This window comes from Adiantum capillus-veneris, chromosome 8 (assembly GCF_014529385.1).
Source record: "Adiantum capillus-veneris isolate H3 chromosome 8, ASM1452938v2, whole genome shotgun sequence".
NCBI lineage: Eukaryota > Viridiplantae > Streptophyta > Polypodiopsida > Polypodiales > Pteridaceae > Adiantum > Adiantum capillus-veneris.
Window position 1 is genome coordinate 41,419,841 of NC_140938.1, and position 21,571 is coordinate 41,441,411.

General features: G+C 47.5%; 1 protein-coding gene across 3 annotated transcripts in view; it reads right to left on the minus strand.

The window, feature by feature from the left end:
• LOC147452035 (putative LRR receptor-like serine/threonine-protein kinase At1g05700) overlaps positions 1-21,571 on the minus strand; it is a 129,781-nt gene that overhangs the window by 42,187 nt on the left and 66,023 nt on the right. For 2 of the 3 annotated variants that reach the window (XM_086517864.1, XM_086517865.1), the window contains 2 exons: positions 18,997-19,159; positions 18,771-18,903 (listed from right to left, as the gene is read on the minus strand). In XM_086517864.1, the coding sequence (XP_086373990.1) occupies positions 18,771-18,903; positions 18,997-19,159 (296 nt within the window). The remainder of the gene's footprint in view (positions 1-18,770; positions 18,904-18,996; positions 19,160-21,571) is intronic. The other variant, XM_086517866.1, reaches the window with a different exon arrangement.

Genomic DNA, 21,571 nt, shown 5'->3' on the forward strand with positions numbered 1-21,571 from the left:
ACCCTCAGTAGACCACCATGGGAGACCTCGCAACACAGATGGATGGAGATGTATGGAGAGGCCTCTGATCTCTATGATCGCTCGGATGATTCGGGCTAAGGCCTCAGTACCACATGAGATTATCCGAGCTAAGCTAGCCCCCCCCCCCCCCCCCCCCCTCTCGTGGTGGAGGCGTTGACGAGATCAGTTTCTATTATGCACGGTCTATGGGATCTCCCCAGGGACAGATACGCTCGGCTTGCCTTGGAGTCATCTCAACAACTAGCTCTACAAGGCGATACAGCATGTTGGTATGGACAGATGACAGCATGGTTTCAGTCGCATGGTCTCAAGATGGATAGATTACTTGCGCTTCAATACTCCCTGGATGCACCCTCCCTGTCTCTCACACAGACAGAGATCACCAGACTCATACGTCAGGATCTGATTCAGCTAAATACCAGGAGCACATGGATACAGCAGACACAGGAGTTGGGCACGAAGATGGCCTTCTACAGAGAGCATCTTCTCCAACTCACGGAGGACGGCTTTGTGACTAGGCCTGCATGGGATAAGATGCGCTATTGGACAGATACGCACATCCTCACATCAGCTCCAAATCGAGACTGGCCGATTTCGAGGGGTGCCGGCAGGAGCTAGGATATGTCACCTATGCAACTTAGAGCCAGAGAAAGAGCTGCACTACACATGTCACTGCCCGGCATACTATGAGATACGCGGCCACTTCACTGCCTATTCAGAGAAGCGTTCCGACCTTTTTCTAGAGTCATGAGATACAAGGATTAGAGGTGTCTCGGATTGTTCCTGCTAGAGCTGCGCAAACTTAGGGAGAGCTTGCTGAGAACATCAGAGGAAAGATAGTGCCAGAGACGAATCACAGATTTCTTTACACCAGCTAGAGGAGAGCCAACGGAGCAGTCATTACAGAAAATCTCAGAACCTACTCATACTAGAGGTACATTGCTTGATCGAGCCACGGAACTTGGCAGGTCCAGACGTCCACGACCTCGGGGGGTCTCCCACTACTGACGAAGGCTGCAATAGAAGATACAGATCACTCTAGCTCGACATGCAAGACGCCCAACCAGAGTACTGACCATGGAGGAGGTCAATGAGATCCGACAGCGACCGATGAGAAATTTCATCTGAACCCACAAACACACACACACACACACACCCCCCCCATTTCCTTTCTCCTTAGCGTCTTAGTGTTAGTTCTTTGTAACTTTGTAATTTCCGTACTCAGACATGGTATCAGATTCACCAATTGTAACTTTTTGGTCTCATAGGTCATTTTGGCCTTTTGAAGACGTTAATATAACATTTCATTTCTCTCTCTCTCTCTCTCTCTCTCTCTCTCTCTCTCTCTCTCTCTCATCCTCCCGTAACCCCCTCGCGTAACCACCCCGCCACCCCTCCTCCTCCCAACACCCTCACGCTGCAATCCCACCTCCACACACACACACATACACCCCCCCCCCCGGGCGCAGGTACAGCAGCAGCAGTGGTCAAAATTATGCAACGAATCAGAATTTCGCAAAAAATCAGTATGTGCCCACGATTTTTAAAAAATCGTGGCTAGCTGGAATCAAAACAGATCCCAGGCGGAGTCCAGCCAAATTAACGCAGCGCGGCAAAAGAAAATCGCAGACTGGCAATCATTGCATGGAAAGTTTGTAGCAATGAGGACAGGTCTCTCTCTCTCTCTCTCTCTCTCTCTCTCTCTCCTCTCTCTCTCTCTCTCTCTCGTCTCTCTCCTCTCTCTCTCTCTCTCTATTTTGTAACTGATTGGTCTCATAGGTCATTTTGGCCTTTTGAAGACGTTAATATATAACATTTCATTTTCATTTCATCTCTCTCTCTCTCTCTCTCTCTCCTCTCTCTCTCTCTCTCTCTCTCTCTCTCTCTCTCTCTCTCTCTCTCTCTCTCTCTCTCTCTCCTCTCTCTCTCTCTCTCTCTCTCTCTCTCTCTCTCTCTCTCTCTCTCCATTATGCATACATGTTCCATGTGGGCTCTCTGGAACACGTTCTTCGTTGGCGATTCACTCTGTAAGACTCTCTCTCTCTCTCTCTCCTCTCTCTCTCTCTCTCTCTCTCCTCCTCTCTCTCTCTCTCTCTCTCTCTCTCTCTACATTATGCATACATGTTCCATGTGGGCTCTCTGGAACACGTTCTTCGTCGGCGATTCTCTCTCTCTCTCTCTCTCCTCTCTCTCTCTCTCTCTCTCCTCTCTCTCCTCTCTCTCTCTCTCTCTCTCTCTCTCTCTCTCTCTCTCTCTCTCTCTCTCTCTCTCTCTCTCTACATTATGCATACATGTTCCATGTGGGCTCTCTGGAACACGTTCTTCGTCGGCGATTCTCTCTCTCTCTCTCTCTCTCTCTCTCTCTCTCTCTGCCCCCCCCCCCGCTGCCCTGGTCGCTCGCTCTGCTCCCTCGCTGCCCCCCCCTCCGCCCTGCTCACTCGCTCTGCTCCCTCGCTGCCCCCCCCGCTGCCCCCTGCTCGGTGCTCCCTCGCTGCCCCCCGCCGCAGTAGAACTCCTGCAACCCCTGCGCTGTTGTGCCCCCCGCCTGCAACCCCGCGCGCAGTGGAACTCTTGCCGTCTCCCCTCGCGCTGCCTCTACAAACCCGCCCCCCCTCGCTTCGCCTGCAGCCCTGCCAGGTTCCCCCCCCCCCCCCCCCCCCCCCCCTCCCCACATGCTACGCGTAGGATGATCCCCCCCTTCCTCTACGCGTAGGATGTCCCCCCCCCCTTCTTCTACGCATAGGAAGTAATTTTTATTTTTACTTTTTTTAACCCCCGCCCCCCTTCCCCCACTCTCTCTACCATACTTTACCCCCCCTCCCCCCCCCCCCCCCCCCCCCCCCCCCCCCTCACTTTTGTCTTCGAGACACACACACACACTTTTTTTTGTAAATCTGCTTTGATTAATTTACAAGTGGGAAACCTCAAAACGAGGAAAACCCACGAAAAGAAAAGGATACAAAAGACGGAGCACTATGAGGCTCCGAAGGCTAGAAACAGTCAAAGTAAATCCTGTAGGCATCAAGAGTGATGTCTCCAGCTTCATAGGCAAAATGCAGCGCTTGACAAAGAGATAATTTGAAATAGGGAAAGGGGTCAACAAAAGTGCCCTGGAACATTAAGGAGTTCCTATGATGCCAGATGGCCCACATAGTCCAAAATCTGACCTAGGTGAAGAAGACCGCAAACTGAGATTGTGGTGACCGAAGCACCCCAAAAAGCCAAAATCGTCTGTGAAAAGAGCCAAAAGGAAAACGTAGTCGAAGAGCAATCGACACTTGCCGAATGAAGGCTCTGGAGTGACGACAACACCACAGCAAGTGTGGCACGGTCTCCTCGGCTTCAAGGCATCTAGCGCAGCGGGAAGGCGCAATATGCCGAGCATGCAACACACTGCCAACAGGTAGAGCTCCCACCAAGCACCGCCACAAGAAAACACGTTCCTTCAAAGGCAGATGACTCTGCCAAATGCGAGACAATGCGTGTTGCCACCACAAGGATGACTCGGAAAGCGACCACAACTGATTACCCCGATGCACAATCCATACATCATACTGAAGAATGGCATAGACACTGGCAGCTGAGATGCACTCCAATCTAGTAGTAGCCAAATTCCAATCTGAGAAGCGAGAGTCTTCATCCAAAGGAGGAATGGGCGAATGAACAGCAAGCATGTTTTGAATCTCCCGCCAGAGAGGAGAATAGTGAAGACCCAACCGAAAGCGGGAGACGACATCAACGAAAGAAAGAACATAACCCGAGTCATCAACCACCTGATGCACCTGACAGATTCCGTTTTGGGAAAGAAAATACGCTTGGCGAGGAGACCGTTGAACCAAATTCGAAGCAAAAACCCTGCTCCAATGCACACTCTCCAAGCGAAGAGAGTTACCCCCAGAGGATTGTCGACCATCCCAAGCCAAATGCGAAGTGACAACCTTCCAATCAACAATTAGAGAAGTAAATGGACATCCAGGAATGTGTCCTTCAAGCTTCCCAAAAACAACATCCCAATAAGTCGGTTTCCAATGACCAAAAGAAGGGGTGACAATGTGTGCACACAAATGTGCGACCATGAGAGCCCAGGGTTGCTTCTGCTCCACCAAAACGGGCAACAACATAGCTTTCCGAGCCAGAAGATGATGTCTCAAGTCCAAAATATTCAACCCTCCTAGCCGCTTGGGAGAACACAGCTTGTCCATCGATAGAAGCCGAAGGCCCCTCTTGCTAGACGAGGTCCGCCAAAAATGCTCTAAAATATTGGACATGAGGGATTGCAAGCGCAACCGAGGCCAGGATAACAAAGGCAAGTAAAACTGCACATAAGCCACAAGGATGCATTGGACAATCCTGAGACGCACATGAAGTGGCCACGTGGACAATTTCCAATAATTCAACTTGGAATGTAGACGTTGGAGCACCCAATCCGTTTTCTTGATGGCCGATACATTCCAACCCAGCGGATAACCCAAATGGCGAACCAGAACATGGGGAGGAACAATCTCCCCATGCCACAATATCTTATGCCAGTCACACTCTTTCAGAGGCAATAGCTTGGATTTGCAAAAGTTAAATTTGAGACCTGCTGCCAATCCAAACAAGTGAAGAGTATGCATAATCTGTTGCACATCATCATAGTTATTACGAGGCATGAACAAAGAGTCATCCGCATAAGCTTGACCAGCAAACTGTCGACCAGAAGGTAAAGTAAGGCCATGTAGCCTACCAGTGGAGGTCAAGGAATCCAAATACATAAACAAGGGATGAGTAGCGATCGCATAAAGCAAAGCACTCAGAGGGCAGCCCTGCCGTACCGACCGTCCCAAAGGCCAAGATTTTGTGAGAGAACCATCCAGCAAGCCTGCAGAAGTACTGTTTGCATACAAGAAAAGCACGACACGGGATAGCCAAGGCCCAAAGCCCAAATGTCGCATCGTATCCGCAATGTAATCCCAAAGATCAGTATCGAATGCCTTTTCAATGTCAACCTGCATGACTAATACATCCTGTCGAGTATATTTTGCATATTCCATACCAATAATGACATTTGCGAGGTTATCAGTAATTTGACGTCACGGAATGAAGCCGTATTGAGATTGATGCAAGCCTTCATGCAGAAAGCATTTAAGCCGGTTAGCAAGCATTTTTGCCATTAATTTATATACCACAGGCATAAGTGTAATAGGCTGCCAATGTGAAAATTCTTCACACAATGCATGCTTAGGGATCAGCTTGAGCAAACCTTCTTTCCAAGAGGAGGGTAATTCCTGTTGTTCCCAAGCTGTATTCATCATGAATAATAGAGGCAACTTCAAATAGTCCCAGAAAGACAAGAAGAATTCCACAGAGAGACCATCCCAACCAGGAGCTCTCCATCGACCTAAATCAAGCAAGCTGGCATACAATTCTGACTCAGTGAAAACAGCTTCCAAGTCTTGAGCCTGCCGCAACGAGATAATGGAAGTGACATGCGATAGAAACATGTAACGCGCTTGGCACGCTTCTCTCCTGGGAGAAGAAGGGGCTTCAAAAATCTTGCCATAATGAGAGCGTAGGGCTAGTGCTAGCTCTCGAAAAGTAGAGGTCCACTCCCCTGACGGTAATTTAACTCTCCGTATAGCTTGAAACTGCCTCGAGTGATGCAAATGCTGAAAAAGTTGTTTAGAAGCACATCCTTTATCTGCAAAAGCCTGTTGACAAGCTCGAGTCTGCCATTTGGCCAATTTTCTCTCATCATTGTGCCTTAATATTGCACGAGCAGAAAACAACTCAGTCATTTGAGCATCAGTAAGAGAAGAATGATTAGCCAAGTGCATTAATCGGTTACAAGCATCCTTTGCCTGGTTAACCCATTCCCGTAATTGTGACAAATAATCCCTGCCATAATCTTGTATAACTGACTGAACACGCATAACAAAACGAAACCATGCTATGTCCATGTCAACATACATCTGGGAGAGCAAAGGCGGGATGATATTCACAATCATAGTGCGAAAAGGCTCATGCTTGAGATAAGCATTATTGACATGCAGAAGTCTTTTTTTGGGTAGGCGATCATTGACATCAAAAGAGCCAAAACAAAGTTTCAAGCATACGGGAAAATGATCCGAGAGACACATAGCATAATCAATCCTCATCTCGCATACAAAGTCATCATATTGTTGCATGTGAAAAAGATACTAGCGATCCAGCCGAGCGCGATACATGGATTGAGCATTGTGCTGAAAAGTAAAGCCTGGATCAGTCGCATGCAAAAAGGGCCACAAATCAAGCCCATTACAGGTCGACATAAATTGGTCCCAAGATTGCTGTTCCATATGAAGCATGTGAGAATGGCCAGTAGTATTATCCGCAAGGTTTGGTGCATTATTAAAATCCCCGCAGAGAAAAGCATTGGAACGCCAACAATAAGAAGAGATAGCACTCCACAACCGTGCTCTATCTGTAGAAGCTGTGTATGCATATAATCCTCCAAATTCGAAAACTTCTCCATTAACAATACATTGGATGACCATCCATCTCCCAGCCGGGTCATTAAAGACCAAGGTCGGGAAGAGTTCATGTCGAACAAGCATAAGCACTCCAGAATGGCCAGCTGATCCTGTATAAGCTATCCAGTAGCCCGCAAAGTAAGAAGTCTGTCCTGCAAATTGGTGTTGGTTATGCTCTTGAAGAACCACAATGTCTGCTTTACATGTATGTACATAGTGCCAGGTAAGCCGCCACTTGTTGTGATTGCATAACCCACGCACATTATAGGAGATGCAATTCAAAGAACTATTCATTCTATATGGTATATACAGTGGACGAGGAAACAAGGAAAGAAAAGGGGGGAAATAAAACTCAAGTACCAGTGCCCATCAACACATCCTCCCCAGCTGAAGGTGCCTGAGAAGGTGGGTCAATACCTGGACCTGGATAATTGAAAGGAAATGCACCTTGCGATGAGGAAGCTTCTCCAGTAACAACCTCCTTGTAAGAACGAACAACCTTGTCCCAAGCTTCAACCAAAGAAGTGTTGTCATTACAAGGAAGTTTTTTCTGAGCATCATTCTTCAAAGGAGGCACATAATTACGAGAAGATTCCGGAACACGAGGTGTAGTAGCTTTGACGGGTTTCTTGGGCACTATCCAAGTTTGAGAGGTCGAAACTTGTTCTTTTCCCTTGTCTTTAATATTTGGAGAAGCAGAAAGTGCAAACAATTGTACTTGTTTCCCCTTGCCTTTAATCGCCCCAGCTGAGGGGGAGGAGGTTAAAACTCCTTTAGTTTGAACCTCAGTAGAAGGTTTCGGAGGCGAGCGAGGTTGAGGAGCAGGTACGGCTGAAGGAGGTGGTTGCAGATTTGGTTCCGGACATTCGGACTGCATATAACCAAATTTGCCACACCGGAAGCAAGAATTTGCATACTTGCCCCATTTAAGCTTAAATGGGCGCTTTCCAACCACTGTATCCCCAGAATCGATCGAAATACCTGCTGGTGTGGGGATATCCGTGTCCCACAAAATACAAAAACGGTTCGTGTTTGCCTCCAGCTTAGGAGGGCAAATAACTTTGCCTAACTGAGCAGCCAACAAAGGAAGAAAATGACGCAAGTGCGAGGAAAGTCGACCACCTCAACCGAGACGGGACACTTGTGACGAATGAGACTCTGATAGTCCTTGGTGAGAGCCCAGGGCAGCACATGAGTCATCTGCGTATTGAAGAAAAGAGGAGACATTTCAAGCAGAGCATCCCGAGCATCCATGTCAGCCAGCAAGACTTCATAGAACCCTCACGCACCAAAGTAAACCCCTCAAACTGCTTGCCGTTTGAGCAGGAAATCAACCCATTTGCCTACATCCTGAGCAGTAGGCATTCTGCCCGGGAAAAAAAGAATCACAGCGTTAAGTGCATATTGAGCAACGGGATCCATGAGCTCCTGTATAGGGATGCGTACTTCCATAACAGGAGCAGAGCCTTCCCAGGCTTGAAGTGCATCCTCGAAGTCCTCATGCAAACATTCTTTGATAAGACTCAAAGCATCCATCTCCGAAGTTTCCATGGCTTTCCGACGCTTATATATACACTGATCAGTCGAATCCATGTGAAGCTCTCACACACACACTCTCTTCTTTTTTTCTTGTTTTTTTTTTTTTTTTTTTTTTTGAGAATTTTTGATATATGACTGCTATATACACAGGCAAACACACACACCAGATAGTTGTACAAAAACACACTCCTCTCTCGCTCACAAGACGACGGAAGGACAACGTGCAGGCGAAATCAAACTTCCACCCCCGGCGCGCTGTGAAGGGCCTGCACAGAGTACATGTTGTGCAGAACAGAGTCACGCACCAGACAAGGCCGAAGGATTCACCACACACCCAAATCCCCCACCACACCTCTCACACACACACACTCACACCCACACACACAGAATGGGGAGCGAAAGCTGTACAAGAGTTGCCGAGGGCTTCACAACGCTTGGGGCAATTGCAGTGTTTCTTCCTCTGTTACAATCACAAGACAGCTGCAGCACCTGTTTTCTCGCACCACAAAGTATCACAAAATTGGCTGAAATTTGCTCACTGCTTCAGCATTGAAGGGTCGTGTGCAGACAAGGGCAGACCTCAGCTCTACAAGCGGCACAGAGGCTGCAGTAGGGTTTGCGACAGAGGGCACACCTTTGACAGTAGGGTTCGCGACAGGGGCTGCAGTAGGGTTCACAACAGAGGCTGCAGTAGTCACCACACGCACACAGCCCCGCTGGTACAGACACAGTGAGCGTGGCAGGCCACAGGAGAAGCTCGCGACAGCCTTCAGATCTCTCTCACCACACACACACACACACACACACACACACACACACACACACACACACACACACACACGTGGCCTCTCTCTCTCTCTCTCTCACACACACACACGCGCACGCACACACACACACACAAAAAAAAAAGAACAGACACAAATACACATAACAACCACACACACACACACACACAGTTGAGCATATTGAGGGCACATACCCCAAAATAAAATGTAGAATGATGCTGATTTTAATGGAAGAGTATTCCCAGTATCTAATCATCGCCCCCTCCCTCCCCCTTCACTTTTGTTTTTGAGACAACTAGTTCATTTTTTGTAAGCAATTTTCCATGCCCGCAATCAGATAGGTAACTATCGCTGCCCCTCCCTGGCCATACCGCCTCACGCTCCACCACTCGCCGCGCCCGCCGCTAGTGTGGGTGCACACGTACATCTATTGACTCTCTTGCGGCCGGCTCCCCCACTCGCCCAGCTGCCGCGCCCGCTGCTAGGGTGGGTGCACACGTACATCTAACTCCCTTGCGGACGGCGATCAAGCATGAGGAAGATGAACGATAAAGCCGACCCCCTAGAGGATGCCATTCAAAAATGCAAAGAGGAAATGACGGAGATCATTACCAAGATGAACCGCAATCTCTGGGGCACAATAAACATGCTCGAAGCACGCGTGCTGATCCAAGAGAGCAAGATAAGCACGTTGGAAGACCGAGTGACGACCCAAGAGGAAGAGATCGCGTCACTCAAGAAAGATCTCGCCGAAGCACGATCAAGAAACACACTGGAAGAGGCGAACTGCAACCCTCAGTAATTGAAGAAATCAACACGATCAAGGAGCAAGTACGGGCCATCAAAGAGGGAGAAGAGCAGCACAACGAAATGACGACTTCTTGGGTGGATGTTCTTACCAAAACTCAACAGAAGGCGGACGAAGCCGAGAAATGGATCAAGGTGGCCAAGAAAGGAAAAGGCAAGGAGATAACGCCCACGTCCACACACAACAACATCATTAATCAAACACTAGAGGAGGAGCAGAGGAGAAGGGTGCGCGCTTTACATGTGAGAATTTGCGGTCTTAAAGACAAAGGCAATGTGGACGAAGAAGTAAAAGAACTCACACCCTTGAAGGGGATTCATGAGCCGCCGCACACAAGGGCATGGAGAGTGGGTAACATAAAGAAAAATGGAAGCAGTGGAGAAACCTCAAAAGAAAGAGCACTCATCCTCCGTTTTCCCTCCATGGAAGCAAAGAAGTCATTCTTGAAGAAAAGACCAACTCTTAAAGAGACTGGCATCTTTCTCAGGGATGATCTCACCCTCTCGCAGATCGCTCATATGCAGGAAGTAATGCCGGAGATTAGAGCGGCAAGGGGAAAAGGTAAGATCGCTTTTTACCGAGACGGAAAAGTGGTAATACTAGAGCGACGCTCCACATGACGGTGCGAGACTTATGGGACCACACTCAAAGTAGCTGCCTGGAACTGCAATGGATCTATGCGTCTTGATGTGGGTGCTTTTCAGGATAGCTTTACTGGAAGAGACATCATCTTTTACTCTGAGACACACCAGGCCCCTGGGCAATCCATGCCTCACATCAGTGGATACAGGTGGGAGACAGCCTACAGACAGGAGACACGCTCAGAGCACAGAGGGCGGGGCTCGGGGGGAGTGGCAGTGTTATTTAGAGAGGATCTGCAACCACTGATACATATAGCCCGCAGGGACGAGCAGGCTAGGTACATGTGGGTGAGACTGAAAGCAAAGATAGGCAGATACCTCTATCTAGCTATTTGCTACTTTCCCCTGAGTACATCAGTTTATGCATCACCCAGAGGACAGTCCCCTTTCTCTATTTTGGATGATGACATATGGGAGTTCTCTAGGGACGGTGACATTATCATCCTAGGGGACTTCAATGCTAAGACTGCCCATCACCAGGCAGTGTTTTATGATACTTCAGAGGAGATGCTAAGAGAGCTAGATGTTGTAGAGACGGGCCTTTCCAGACTATCACATGTTGTGGAATATACAGAGTATGGGCGACACCTGATAGACATGGGCACTGCACATGGATTGGCCATCTTAAACAGCCTACAGAGATTTCCTACTGCGGGAGGTTTTACATGCTTCCCACATAGACATGGAGCCAACACAGTGGACTATGTCATGGCACAGCCGAATCTCATCTCTAGTATCCAAGATCTCACAGTTGGGCCCAGACCGGTCGGGGTGGCAGTGGATCATGCTCTGGTATCGATGACCATCTCCTTCCAGTTCAGTGTAGCACACAGGCCACAAGTAGCAGCCCCTACTCGCTACACATTCACACGGGAGACGGACTCTGTATACATGGACGGAATCTACAGACGCCTATGCACTGAGGACCCAGGGCGACCTCTGGAGGAGCTAACTACTATACTGACACAGACATTACATGAGGCAGCACAGCAAAAGCATACCCACACACCCGCCCTGAGCAGAGCCACCGATCAGGGAGCATACCTCAGAACAGTTGGTACGATGAGGAGTGCTGCCAGACTAGAGCCCGACTTCAGAGGGAGGTGCTGTTGGGGGACGTCACTCACAGACAGTCAACACAGATTGACTTCTGACGCCTGGTGCGGCAGGAGAAGAGGGCTTTTTTTTTTTTGGCTCGACTCGAGCAAAATCTATATCAGCTATTCTTGAGTCAGGACTCGCGTGAGGCATGGCGGCTCTTTCATGAGCAGTCCCCCCCCCTTGCTATTTCCTCCACAGAGACCTGGGGTCAGTACGCATCATCTTTGTACACAGTACCTAGACAGTCGCCCCTCCCCAACCCCCCCGATCCATGCCCACACGCATCTGTCTTTTTCACCACTGAGATGGTGAAGAAAGCTATTGACAGGATGAAGACTGGAAGAGCATACGATCATGATGGCCTAGTCGCTCAGCATTTCATGCATGCCAAAGACCTACTAGCAAAGCTTCTGGCAGTTATGTTTAACCGTGCCATGTGTGAGGACCTACCGGACACTTGGAGCCTATCTACGATCGTACCTATCTTCAAATCAGGAGACCCCATGGAGACTGGGAATTATCGCACTATTATGATTGGGCACACACTGGCACGGTTGTATGCATCCATTCTTGAGCAATAGCTGAGTAGATGGGCAGAGAGGGAAGGAATACATGCAACTGGGCAGGCAGGATTCAGGAGAGGCTTCTCTACTCTTGACCATATCCTAACACTCAGGGCCATCATCGAGGAAGGCAGATCTCATGGGAGACGGATCTATTGTAGCTTTGTGGACTTCCGCAAAGCTTTCGACACGGTACCCAGAGCTAGACTGATGCGTAGATTACACGAAATGGGAGTACGCACAGAACTCATTTGGGGGATCATGGCATTGTACATTTCAGTAGTAGGGCATGTACGCACCTCGGAGGGACTTTCTACACCCGTTCACTCCACTATTGGGGTGAAGCAGGGCTGCCCGCTCTCTCCTACTCTTTTCGGTATGTACGTGGATGACGTTTCTGACTACATTGACAGCGATGGGGATCAAGGTGCTCAGTTGGCAGGGACATGGATTCCACTTTTGTTATATGCTGATGACATAGTGTTGATCTCCGAATCCCCAGAGGGAATGCAACGTCAATTGGATGCTTTGCATACGTTTGCCCACGAAAGTGGTTTGTCTGTCAACCTTGGTAAAACCAAGGTTATGGTGTTTAATACCACCCCACAGTGGATCAGGAGGTCAGCACCCACATTTACATACGGCCAGGAGACTGTGGAGTACACAGACGCTTACACTTACCTTGGAGTGGTTTTTAGCAGACCTGCATTCTCACTCAGAAAAGCAGCAGAGACCAGACTTACTAGAGCCCACGCAGCATTGGGTAGATTGGAGAGGATGTGTTCGCAGGTTCAGTTTCAGGAGCCCCGGACAAAGCTCTGGCTCTTCGACACCTTGGTGGCTTCAGCTTTGCTCTATGGAACCGAGATATGGGGACCTTCATTGGATCACCACGGGAGGCAGGGTTGCTCAGACGGATGGGGGAACATGGAGAAACCTCTCGTCTCTATGATCTTGCGGCTCATTAGAGCCAAGGCATCAGTACCACGTGCCATTATCCGAGTAGAGCTAGCGGCCCCCCCACTTGTGGTGGAGGCGCTCACCAAATCGGTCTCCTTCATAAACCGCACATGGGAACTTCCTAGAGACAGATATGCTCGCATAGCACTTGAATCCTCTCGACAGTTAGCCATATAAGGAGATACAACATGCTGGTATGGGGAGATGACATCATGGTTTGAGGCACATGGGTTCAGCATAGACAGGCTGCCACCATTCCATTACTCATTCGATGCACCATCTCTCACTCTTACACAGTCAAAGATCACCAAGCTCATCCGCCAAGACCTGACCCAGCTAGACACCAGGAAGACATGGATACAACCAGCACAGGAATTGGGCACGAAGATGGCTTTCTACAGAGACCACCTTCTCCAGCTTACGGAAGATGGTTTTGTGGCGAGACCCAGATACATGGATACCCACTTGTTTCATGGGATACGATGTGCTATTGGCCAGTTACGCACATCTTCTCACTAGTTGCCGATTGAGACTGGGAGATACAGCGGAGTACCAGCAGAGGACAGGACATGTCCCTTGTGTAACATGGAACCTGAGACAGAGCTACACTATACATGCCGCTGCCCCGTCTACTACGAGATACGAGGCCGCTTCCATTGCTTGTTCAGAGAGGGTTTTGGACCACTCTCAAGAGTCATGGGATACGAAGATCACAGATGTCTGGGTTTGTTCTTGCTCGAGCTGCGCAGACACAGAGATAGCCTGATGAATGGCGAGGCTAGCCAGTCTCAAAGACGGATCACAGACTTCTTCAGAGCAGACACGGGACAGCCGGAAGAGCCACTCCCACAGCAGAGCTCCCCCTCGTCTCACACCAGAGGCACACTGATTGACCGAGAGATTGAACTGGGGAAATCCAGGCACCCGCGACTACGAAGAACTACACAGCATCGACGGAGGCTACGACAGAAAATTCGGAGCACGCTGGCCAGGCATGCACGACGCCCGGTCAGACTACTAACCATGGAGGAAATTGATGAGATTCGCCAACGAACGATGCTAGATCTCTTGTGATTCAGCTATCCCAACAAGCCGTCCATTTTTTGCTTAGTTTTTTGCTTGACTCACATCGACCAACTTAGGACCCCATAGTATATATCTTTGTTTTGTACTGTTGTTAGGTTATCTTGTTACTCTGACTTTGTATCAGATCCACCACTTTGTAACTTTCGGGTCTCATAGGTCATTATGGCCTTTTGAAGACGTTAATATAACATTTCATTTCATTTCTCTCTCTCTCTCTCTCTCTCTCTCTCTCTCTCTCTCTCTCTCTCTCTCTCTCTCTCTCTCTCTCTCTCTCTCTCTCTCTCTCTCTCTGTGTGTGTCCGTGAGGGCAAGGTTGTGGGAAGGAGAGCTCGTGGGCAGGGCTGTGGAGAGCAGGGATTTTAGAGGAGGGTGGAGAGAGGGAAAAGGGAGGGAATCTTCCCACTAATGAATTTATTATTAAGCCTACCAGTATGTCAGTTTTTTGGACAATTACAGAATTTTCAAAAAATTTACAGGAATTTACAGGAATTTACAGAACTCAGAAACTGCAGAAATTGCTTATTTTCGAAAATTGCAGAACTGGTAGAGAATTGCAGAAATTGCATAAAGGGGATTTTTTGTCGTTTTGATCATATTTTGCAGCAATTGCAAGAAACGCAAGCCATATATGCTTAGTGTGGAACATGTATGCATAATGTGGAAGCACTTGTGCGTGTAGGTCAATTTTCTCTCTTTTTTGACACCGATCAAACATGAGGAAGCAAAATGATAAGGCCGACCCCTTAGCAGATACAGTTCAAGAGTGCAAAGAAGAAATGGTCAAAACCATTAACAAGATCAACCGCCACCTATTAGGGACAATAAAAATGCTGGAGGATCGCGTTTCGGCCCAAGAAAGCAAGATCACGGCAATGGGAGATCGGATGACGGCCCAAGACGAAGAGATTGCGTCACTCAAGAAGGAGCTCGCTGAGGCACGCTCACGAAACACACTTGAAGAGGGAGAGTTGCAACCCTCTGTGATAGAAGAACTTAACACAATCAAAGAGCAAGTGCGAGCCATCAAAGAGGGGGAAGAGCAGCATAAAAAAAGACGACTTCTTGGGTGGACGTTATTACAAAGACTCAATAGAAAAACAGATGAGGCTAAGAAATGGATTGAGGTTGCCAAGAAAGGAAAAAGCAAAGAAACAACATCCACACCCACCCTTATCAACCTGACATTAGAAGAGGAGCAAAGAAGACGTGTACGCTCTCTACATGTGAGAATTTGCGGCCTTAAAGACAAAGATAATGTAGACAAAGAGGTAAAAGAACTCATGGCTTTGATGGGGGTTCATGAGCCGATGTACTCAAGAGCTTGGAGAGTGGGTAACAAGAAAAATGGGAGCAAGGGGGAAACCTCAAAAGAAAGGGCACTCATCCTTCGTTTTCCCTCCATGGAAGCGAAAAAGGACTTTTTGAAGAAGAGACGAACTCTTAAGAAGAGGGGCATCCTTCTCGGGGATGACCTTACCCTCTCACAGGTCGCCCATATGCAAGAAGTAATGCCAGAGATTAGAGCGGCAAGGGAAAAAGGTAAGATTGCTTTCTACCGAGATGGAAGAGTGGTGATATTTGGAGCCACGCTCCACATGACGGTGTGAGGCCTATGTGACCACACTCAAAGTTGCTACCTGGAATTGTAATGGATCTATGCGTCTTGATGTGAGTGCTTTTGAGGAGAGTTTTACCAGGAGAGACATCATCTTCTACTCTGAGACACATCAGCCTTCACGCCCCTGGGCAATCTATGCCTCACATTAGTGGATACAGATGGGGGACAGTTTGTAGACAGGAGACACAATTAGAGCACAGAGGGCGGGGCTCAGGAGGAGTGGCAGTGTTATTCAGGGAGGAGTTGCAGCCATTGATACATATAGCTCGTAGGGATGAACAAGCTAGGTACATGTGGGTGAGATTGAGAGCAGAGACTGGCACATATCTTTACATTGCCATTTGCTACTTTCCCCAAGGTACGTCAGTATATGCACCACTGAGAGGACAGTCCCCCTTCTCTATTTTTGATGATGACATATGGGAATTCTCTAGAGATGGTGACATTATCATTCTAGGGGACTTCAATGCTAGGACTGCCCATCATCAAACGGTATTTTATGATACTTCAGAGGAGATGTTGAAAGAGCTAGATGTTGCAGAGACGGGCCTATCCAGGATATCACAGGATGGAGAACATACTGAGTATGGACGGCACTTGATAGACATGGGGACTGCACATGGATTGGCCATCTTGAATGGACTACAGAGATTTCCTGCTGCGGGAGGCTGCACATACTTTCCACACAGACATGGAGCCAGCACCGTAGATTATGTCATGGCACAGCCGAGCCTAATCTCTAGTATCCAGGATCTCATAGTTGGGCCCAGACTTGTGGGGGTGGCAATGGATCATGCTATTGTGTCGCTGACCATCTCTTTCCAATTCAGTGTAGCACACATTCCACGAGTAGTAGCCCCTACTCGCTACACCTTCACACGAGAGACGGATTCTATATACATAGACGGGATTTACAGACACCTATCCGCTGAGGAGCCAGGAAGACCTCTGGAGTAGCTTACTACTATATTCACACAGACATCACATGATGCAGCAACAGAGGCACACCCACACACCCAGCCTGAGCAGAGACGCCGTTCTGTGAGCATGCCTCAGAACAGCTGGTATGATGAGGAATGTCTTTAGAGCTAGACTTCAGAGAGAAGTGCTTTTGGGGGGCATCACACACAGTTAGTCACAGATTGACTTCCGACACCTAGTGCAGCGGAGGAAGAGGGCATTTTTGGCTCGAGTAGAGCACGATCTATACCAGCTATACTTCAGTCAGGACTAGCGTGAGGCATGGAGGCTCTTTCATGAGCAGTCCCCCCCCCCCCCCCCCCCCCCCCCCCCACCCTGCCATTACCTCTACAGAAACCTGGGGTCAGTACGCATCATTGGACAGCAGCCCCTTCCCGACCCCCCCGATCCATGCCCACACACACGTGCTTTTTTCACCGCTGAGATGGTGAAGAAGGCCATTGACAGGATGAGGACTGGGAGAGCATATGATCATGATGGCTTAGTGGCTGAGCATTTCATGCATGCCAGAGATCTACTAGCAGAGCTTCGAGCAGTTATGTTTAACCGTGCCATGTGTGAGGGCTTGCCTGATACTTGGAGCCTATCTACGATCGTACCTATCTTCAAGTCAGCAGACCCTATGGAGCCTTGAAATTATCGCACTATCACGATTGGACACACATTGACACGGTTGTACGCATCCATTCTTGAGCAGCAGCTGAGTAGATGGGTAGAGAGGGAGGGAATGCGTGTTGTTGGGCAGGCAGGGTTCAAGAGAGGTTTTTCTACTCTTGACCATATCTTGACACTCAGGGCCATCATCAAGGAGGGCAGATCCCATGGGAGACGGATCTATTGTAGCTTTGTGGACTTCCGCAAAGCATTTGACACAGTACCGAGAGCTAGATTGATGCGTAGATTACAGAAGATGGGAGTACCCACAAAGCTCACTTGGGGGATCATGGCACTGTACAGATCAGTAGTAGGGTGTGTACACACCTCAGAGGGTCTATCTACACCGGTTCACTCCACTATTGGGGTGAAGGAGGGATGCGCGCTCTCTGCTACTCTATTTGGTATGTATGTGGATGAGGTTTCTGACTACATTGAGAGAGATGGTGATAGAGGTGCACCGCTAGCAGGGACATGGATTCCGCTATTGTTATATGCTGATGATATTGTGTTGATCTCCGACTCTCCAGAGGGGATGCAACGTCACTTGGATGCTTTGCATAGGTTTGCCCATGAGAGTGGCTTGTCTGTCAACCTTGGTAAAACCAAGGTCATGGTATTTAATGCCACCCCACAGTGGATCAGGAGGTCAGCGCCCACATTCACATATGGCCAGGAGACAGTGGAATATACAGATGCTTACACTTACCTTAGGAGTGGTTTTTAGTGGACCAGCATTTTCTTTGAGGAGAGCAGCACAAACTAGATTGATCAGAGCCCATTCGGCATTGGGGAGACTGGAGAGAATGTGTTCACAGGTTCAATTTCAAAAACCTCGGACGAAGCTCTGGCACTTTGACACTTTGGTGGCTTCTGTATTGCTCTATGGAGCTGAGATATGGGGGCCTTCATTGGATCATCATGGGAGAACAGGTCGTACCTGGATGGGCCATTCCAGGTCACCGGGTTGTCAAACAACTCAAATTGATCAGCCATAAATTAGGAAGTTGCTTCATTAATGATAAGGCAAGCAAGAGGCTTGATGATGAACATGGGAGATTATAAGATACTAATCCTTATGGGCTGCGATGCCACCTGTTGATTAGGTTGATAATACATTGTAGAATTCATGGCATGAGAGAGAAACACCTATTGAGATGAGTACGAGAGAGCTCCTTATCTAGGGAGAAAGCTTTGCTTGGGTCTGACACATTGAATGGCATAAGCCTGGAGGTTGCAAAACGCGCCCTAGGGACACCATCAAACTCAAGCACATGGTAAGTGAGATGCTCTTCAATATCCATGACTCGTCGTGGGCACACAAGGGTACATCCTTCAAGTGGGAGTCCACACAGGATTGTTCCTGGTACAAAGCCAATTCCCAACAGTCTCTGCCACTTTTCTTGCCAACCAAAAAAAAGATCCCCCCCCTCTCACACACACGCATACGAGTTATATGTGCATAGAAAATAAACCAATTTGCAGAGGATCACACTTCCGCAGTACTATATCTCAGACTTACCCACTCAATGATGTTCCAAGCATCCTTTGAAAGACTTCTATCAAATGGCATACGTCCGCACACGACTTCGAGAATCAATACTCCAAAGCTGTAAATATCGCTCTTGTCCGTCAATGTCTTCGTAGAAAAGTACCTTGAATGCATGTACTTGAATACTGTAAGCCCACATGATCCAAAAAGAGGGTAGGGCTTCTCAATATGGTTATATAAAAAACTATGCACCTACTCTGGATCAAGGTACCCCGAAGTAGCCTCCACATCTGATAATAACTCATAAATGCCAAAATCTGAAACTTTTGCAAGCAGACCATCACCGCTCAAAAGCACATTCGCACTTTTTAAACTTCCGTGTATAATGCCTGGAGAACAAGAATGCAGATGCTCCAATCCTGTACCACAATGGAAGTTCACCTTATATAACTTTGAGGAAGATTGTATAAAAATGGAAAAATAGACGAGCACTATTTGGTACTTGAATTGTGCCAAGTAGGAACACATCTTGGAAAAACTGGATGATGCATCTTCAGAGAATTTCAATACAAAAACAAAATGTCTTTCTAAACCAGTTTCATGCTGACTAAAGTTTTCTACAAAGACCCATACGAAACTCCTCGCAAAAGTTAGATACGAGACTCCAAATCAATGACCGCATGTACAGTTAGTTTAGTTCTACAGTAAAGATTTGATAAATACACAACAAAACACATGGAAGTCATACAAAATGCTTTAAATATTTGCTTCTTGACAAAAAACCTAATCATGATTCATGAGCCTTAACTTTCTGTAAATTTTGACTACCCACCAATGTTCTTGGCGTACATTATAAGCATCAAAACTAACCTTCAAAAATTCATATGGTATTTTGTTATTCTCCAATCTATCAGATCTTCAAACCATAATAAGAGTCAATAGACAATTTGCAATACACCAAAACATGCATGCTGCTTATGACATACAGGAAATATATTCAAACGGGCAACAGGCAACATGAGGATGGTTCACTTGGCACAACATTTGGGCCTGTCAGAAGCGCTTCTAAAAGAACTTTTAAGCACAACCAATTGCTTATGCGGAAAAATGTAGCTGAACAACTCTTTGAGAGAACATTCCTACATTTTTGTACGACTGCTTTCTGAACAAAGCTTACTGTATAAACTTTGTGCTATGTAAATCTTATGACAGAGGACACCATACTAAGCTATGTCATTGAGTAAATTTCAAAATCTGCTTACTGTGTTAAGTAGCATGCATAACTCTTTCAAACACATGGGTCGAGAGTCTAACAGGTTTCTAAGGTTCAGATTTTCCAAAGCCGCCTAGGAAGTAGTCAGTTAGCACCCTAATGAATCATTTCCAGGAACTCCAAGCGTCCTGGAGGTGAGAGTCCGGACTCCCTACCACATGTTTTCCAGGGGTATGTCCCAGGGGTAGGACTCCCTCTCTTTAGAGACTGCTGCAAGTATGCTTTCTCCTGCTTTGGTTTGGGATTGTAGGCTACTCATTCCCATTGGCTCTGCTTTCTGTAGTTTTTCTTTTATGACAGCTCTAGAACTAGGTTGAGTGCTAATTTACAACACGAAGTTACTTTTTTCTGCCTTTGCTAAAAGTTATGGTTGTGTAGCTTCCCAATTCTTGCTTCTGCTGCTATTTTTAACAGTGAACATGGGGCATAACAGAGAGAGGTCCAAGATGCCAATCAGTATCGCTGTGTGTATATCACAAATAGGGGGCGCAACGAAACTGTCGCATTCAATTATCCACTGGAATAAATCAACACCCACTGAAGAATAGGCCATGGCCATTTAGGACCACTACCTATCACTATCTCTCTCTTATTTTGTTTTATTATTCCTGTTCAAGTTGCTTTTCAGCTCTCTACAAGAAAGTAGGACCTAACATTGCCCTATGAAGATAACCAAGATTTTCATAAATTTGTATTCTTCAACTCAAATGACTGCACCACCTGGTTGCCATGCCGTCACTACTGCCAGATCATCACTCTGCTACACTGACACATCAAGCAGATTGCCTAGTCATCACCTGGTGACATACCCCCTCTCAAACGAAGAATCGTTGTCACTGCATACATTATCCATAAATCCAGATTAGTAGCCCCACCCATTGTTTTGGGGGTGACTATGTGTTGCCATGAGAACCAAACCATCCCTGATGTTGGATAAGTTTTCATGGGTTTCTTTGTAATCTCAAGGCGGCAAAGGCATGAGACACAAACTCATAGGAGGCATCATTTGAGCCACTCTCACCTGCACCTGGGAAGGCCACGCTTGCAATTTCCAACAAACAAACTCATTCGTGATCTTGCTAGATATCCGACACAGAAATTGATTAGCACTAACATCCGTACCCATTGTATGGTCTAGGTGCCTAAACACGACATAGCTTAAATTTTGCAAATGCCCCTCTGCGCATCTAATAAAGGCATGCACAACCACAAGCAAGTGCATGGAGACATAACCCTTTGCATTGCTTTGTCAACATTTTCTTTCCTTGCCTTATGTAACTGAAAAATGGTCACTAGCCAATGCTTAGCGTACCATCTATTATCTCAAACTTAAGGCAAGTGGTGCAATCTTGATATTGTTTCCATGTGAATAAGAAGTGTCAACATGGGTTGAGTAGCACCCGCCAAAGCAAAGGACTGAGAGGAGAACCTTGCTTGCTTGGAAGAGTCACTGGTAAAGTGAATGATACATCATAACGAGAGGGATGGAACCCAAATTGATGGTGCACATCATATAAACATATGGGACCAAAACCCAATGCATGCAAAGATAGCTAAG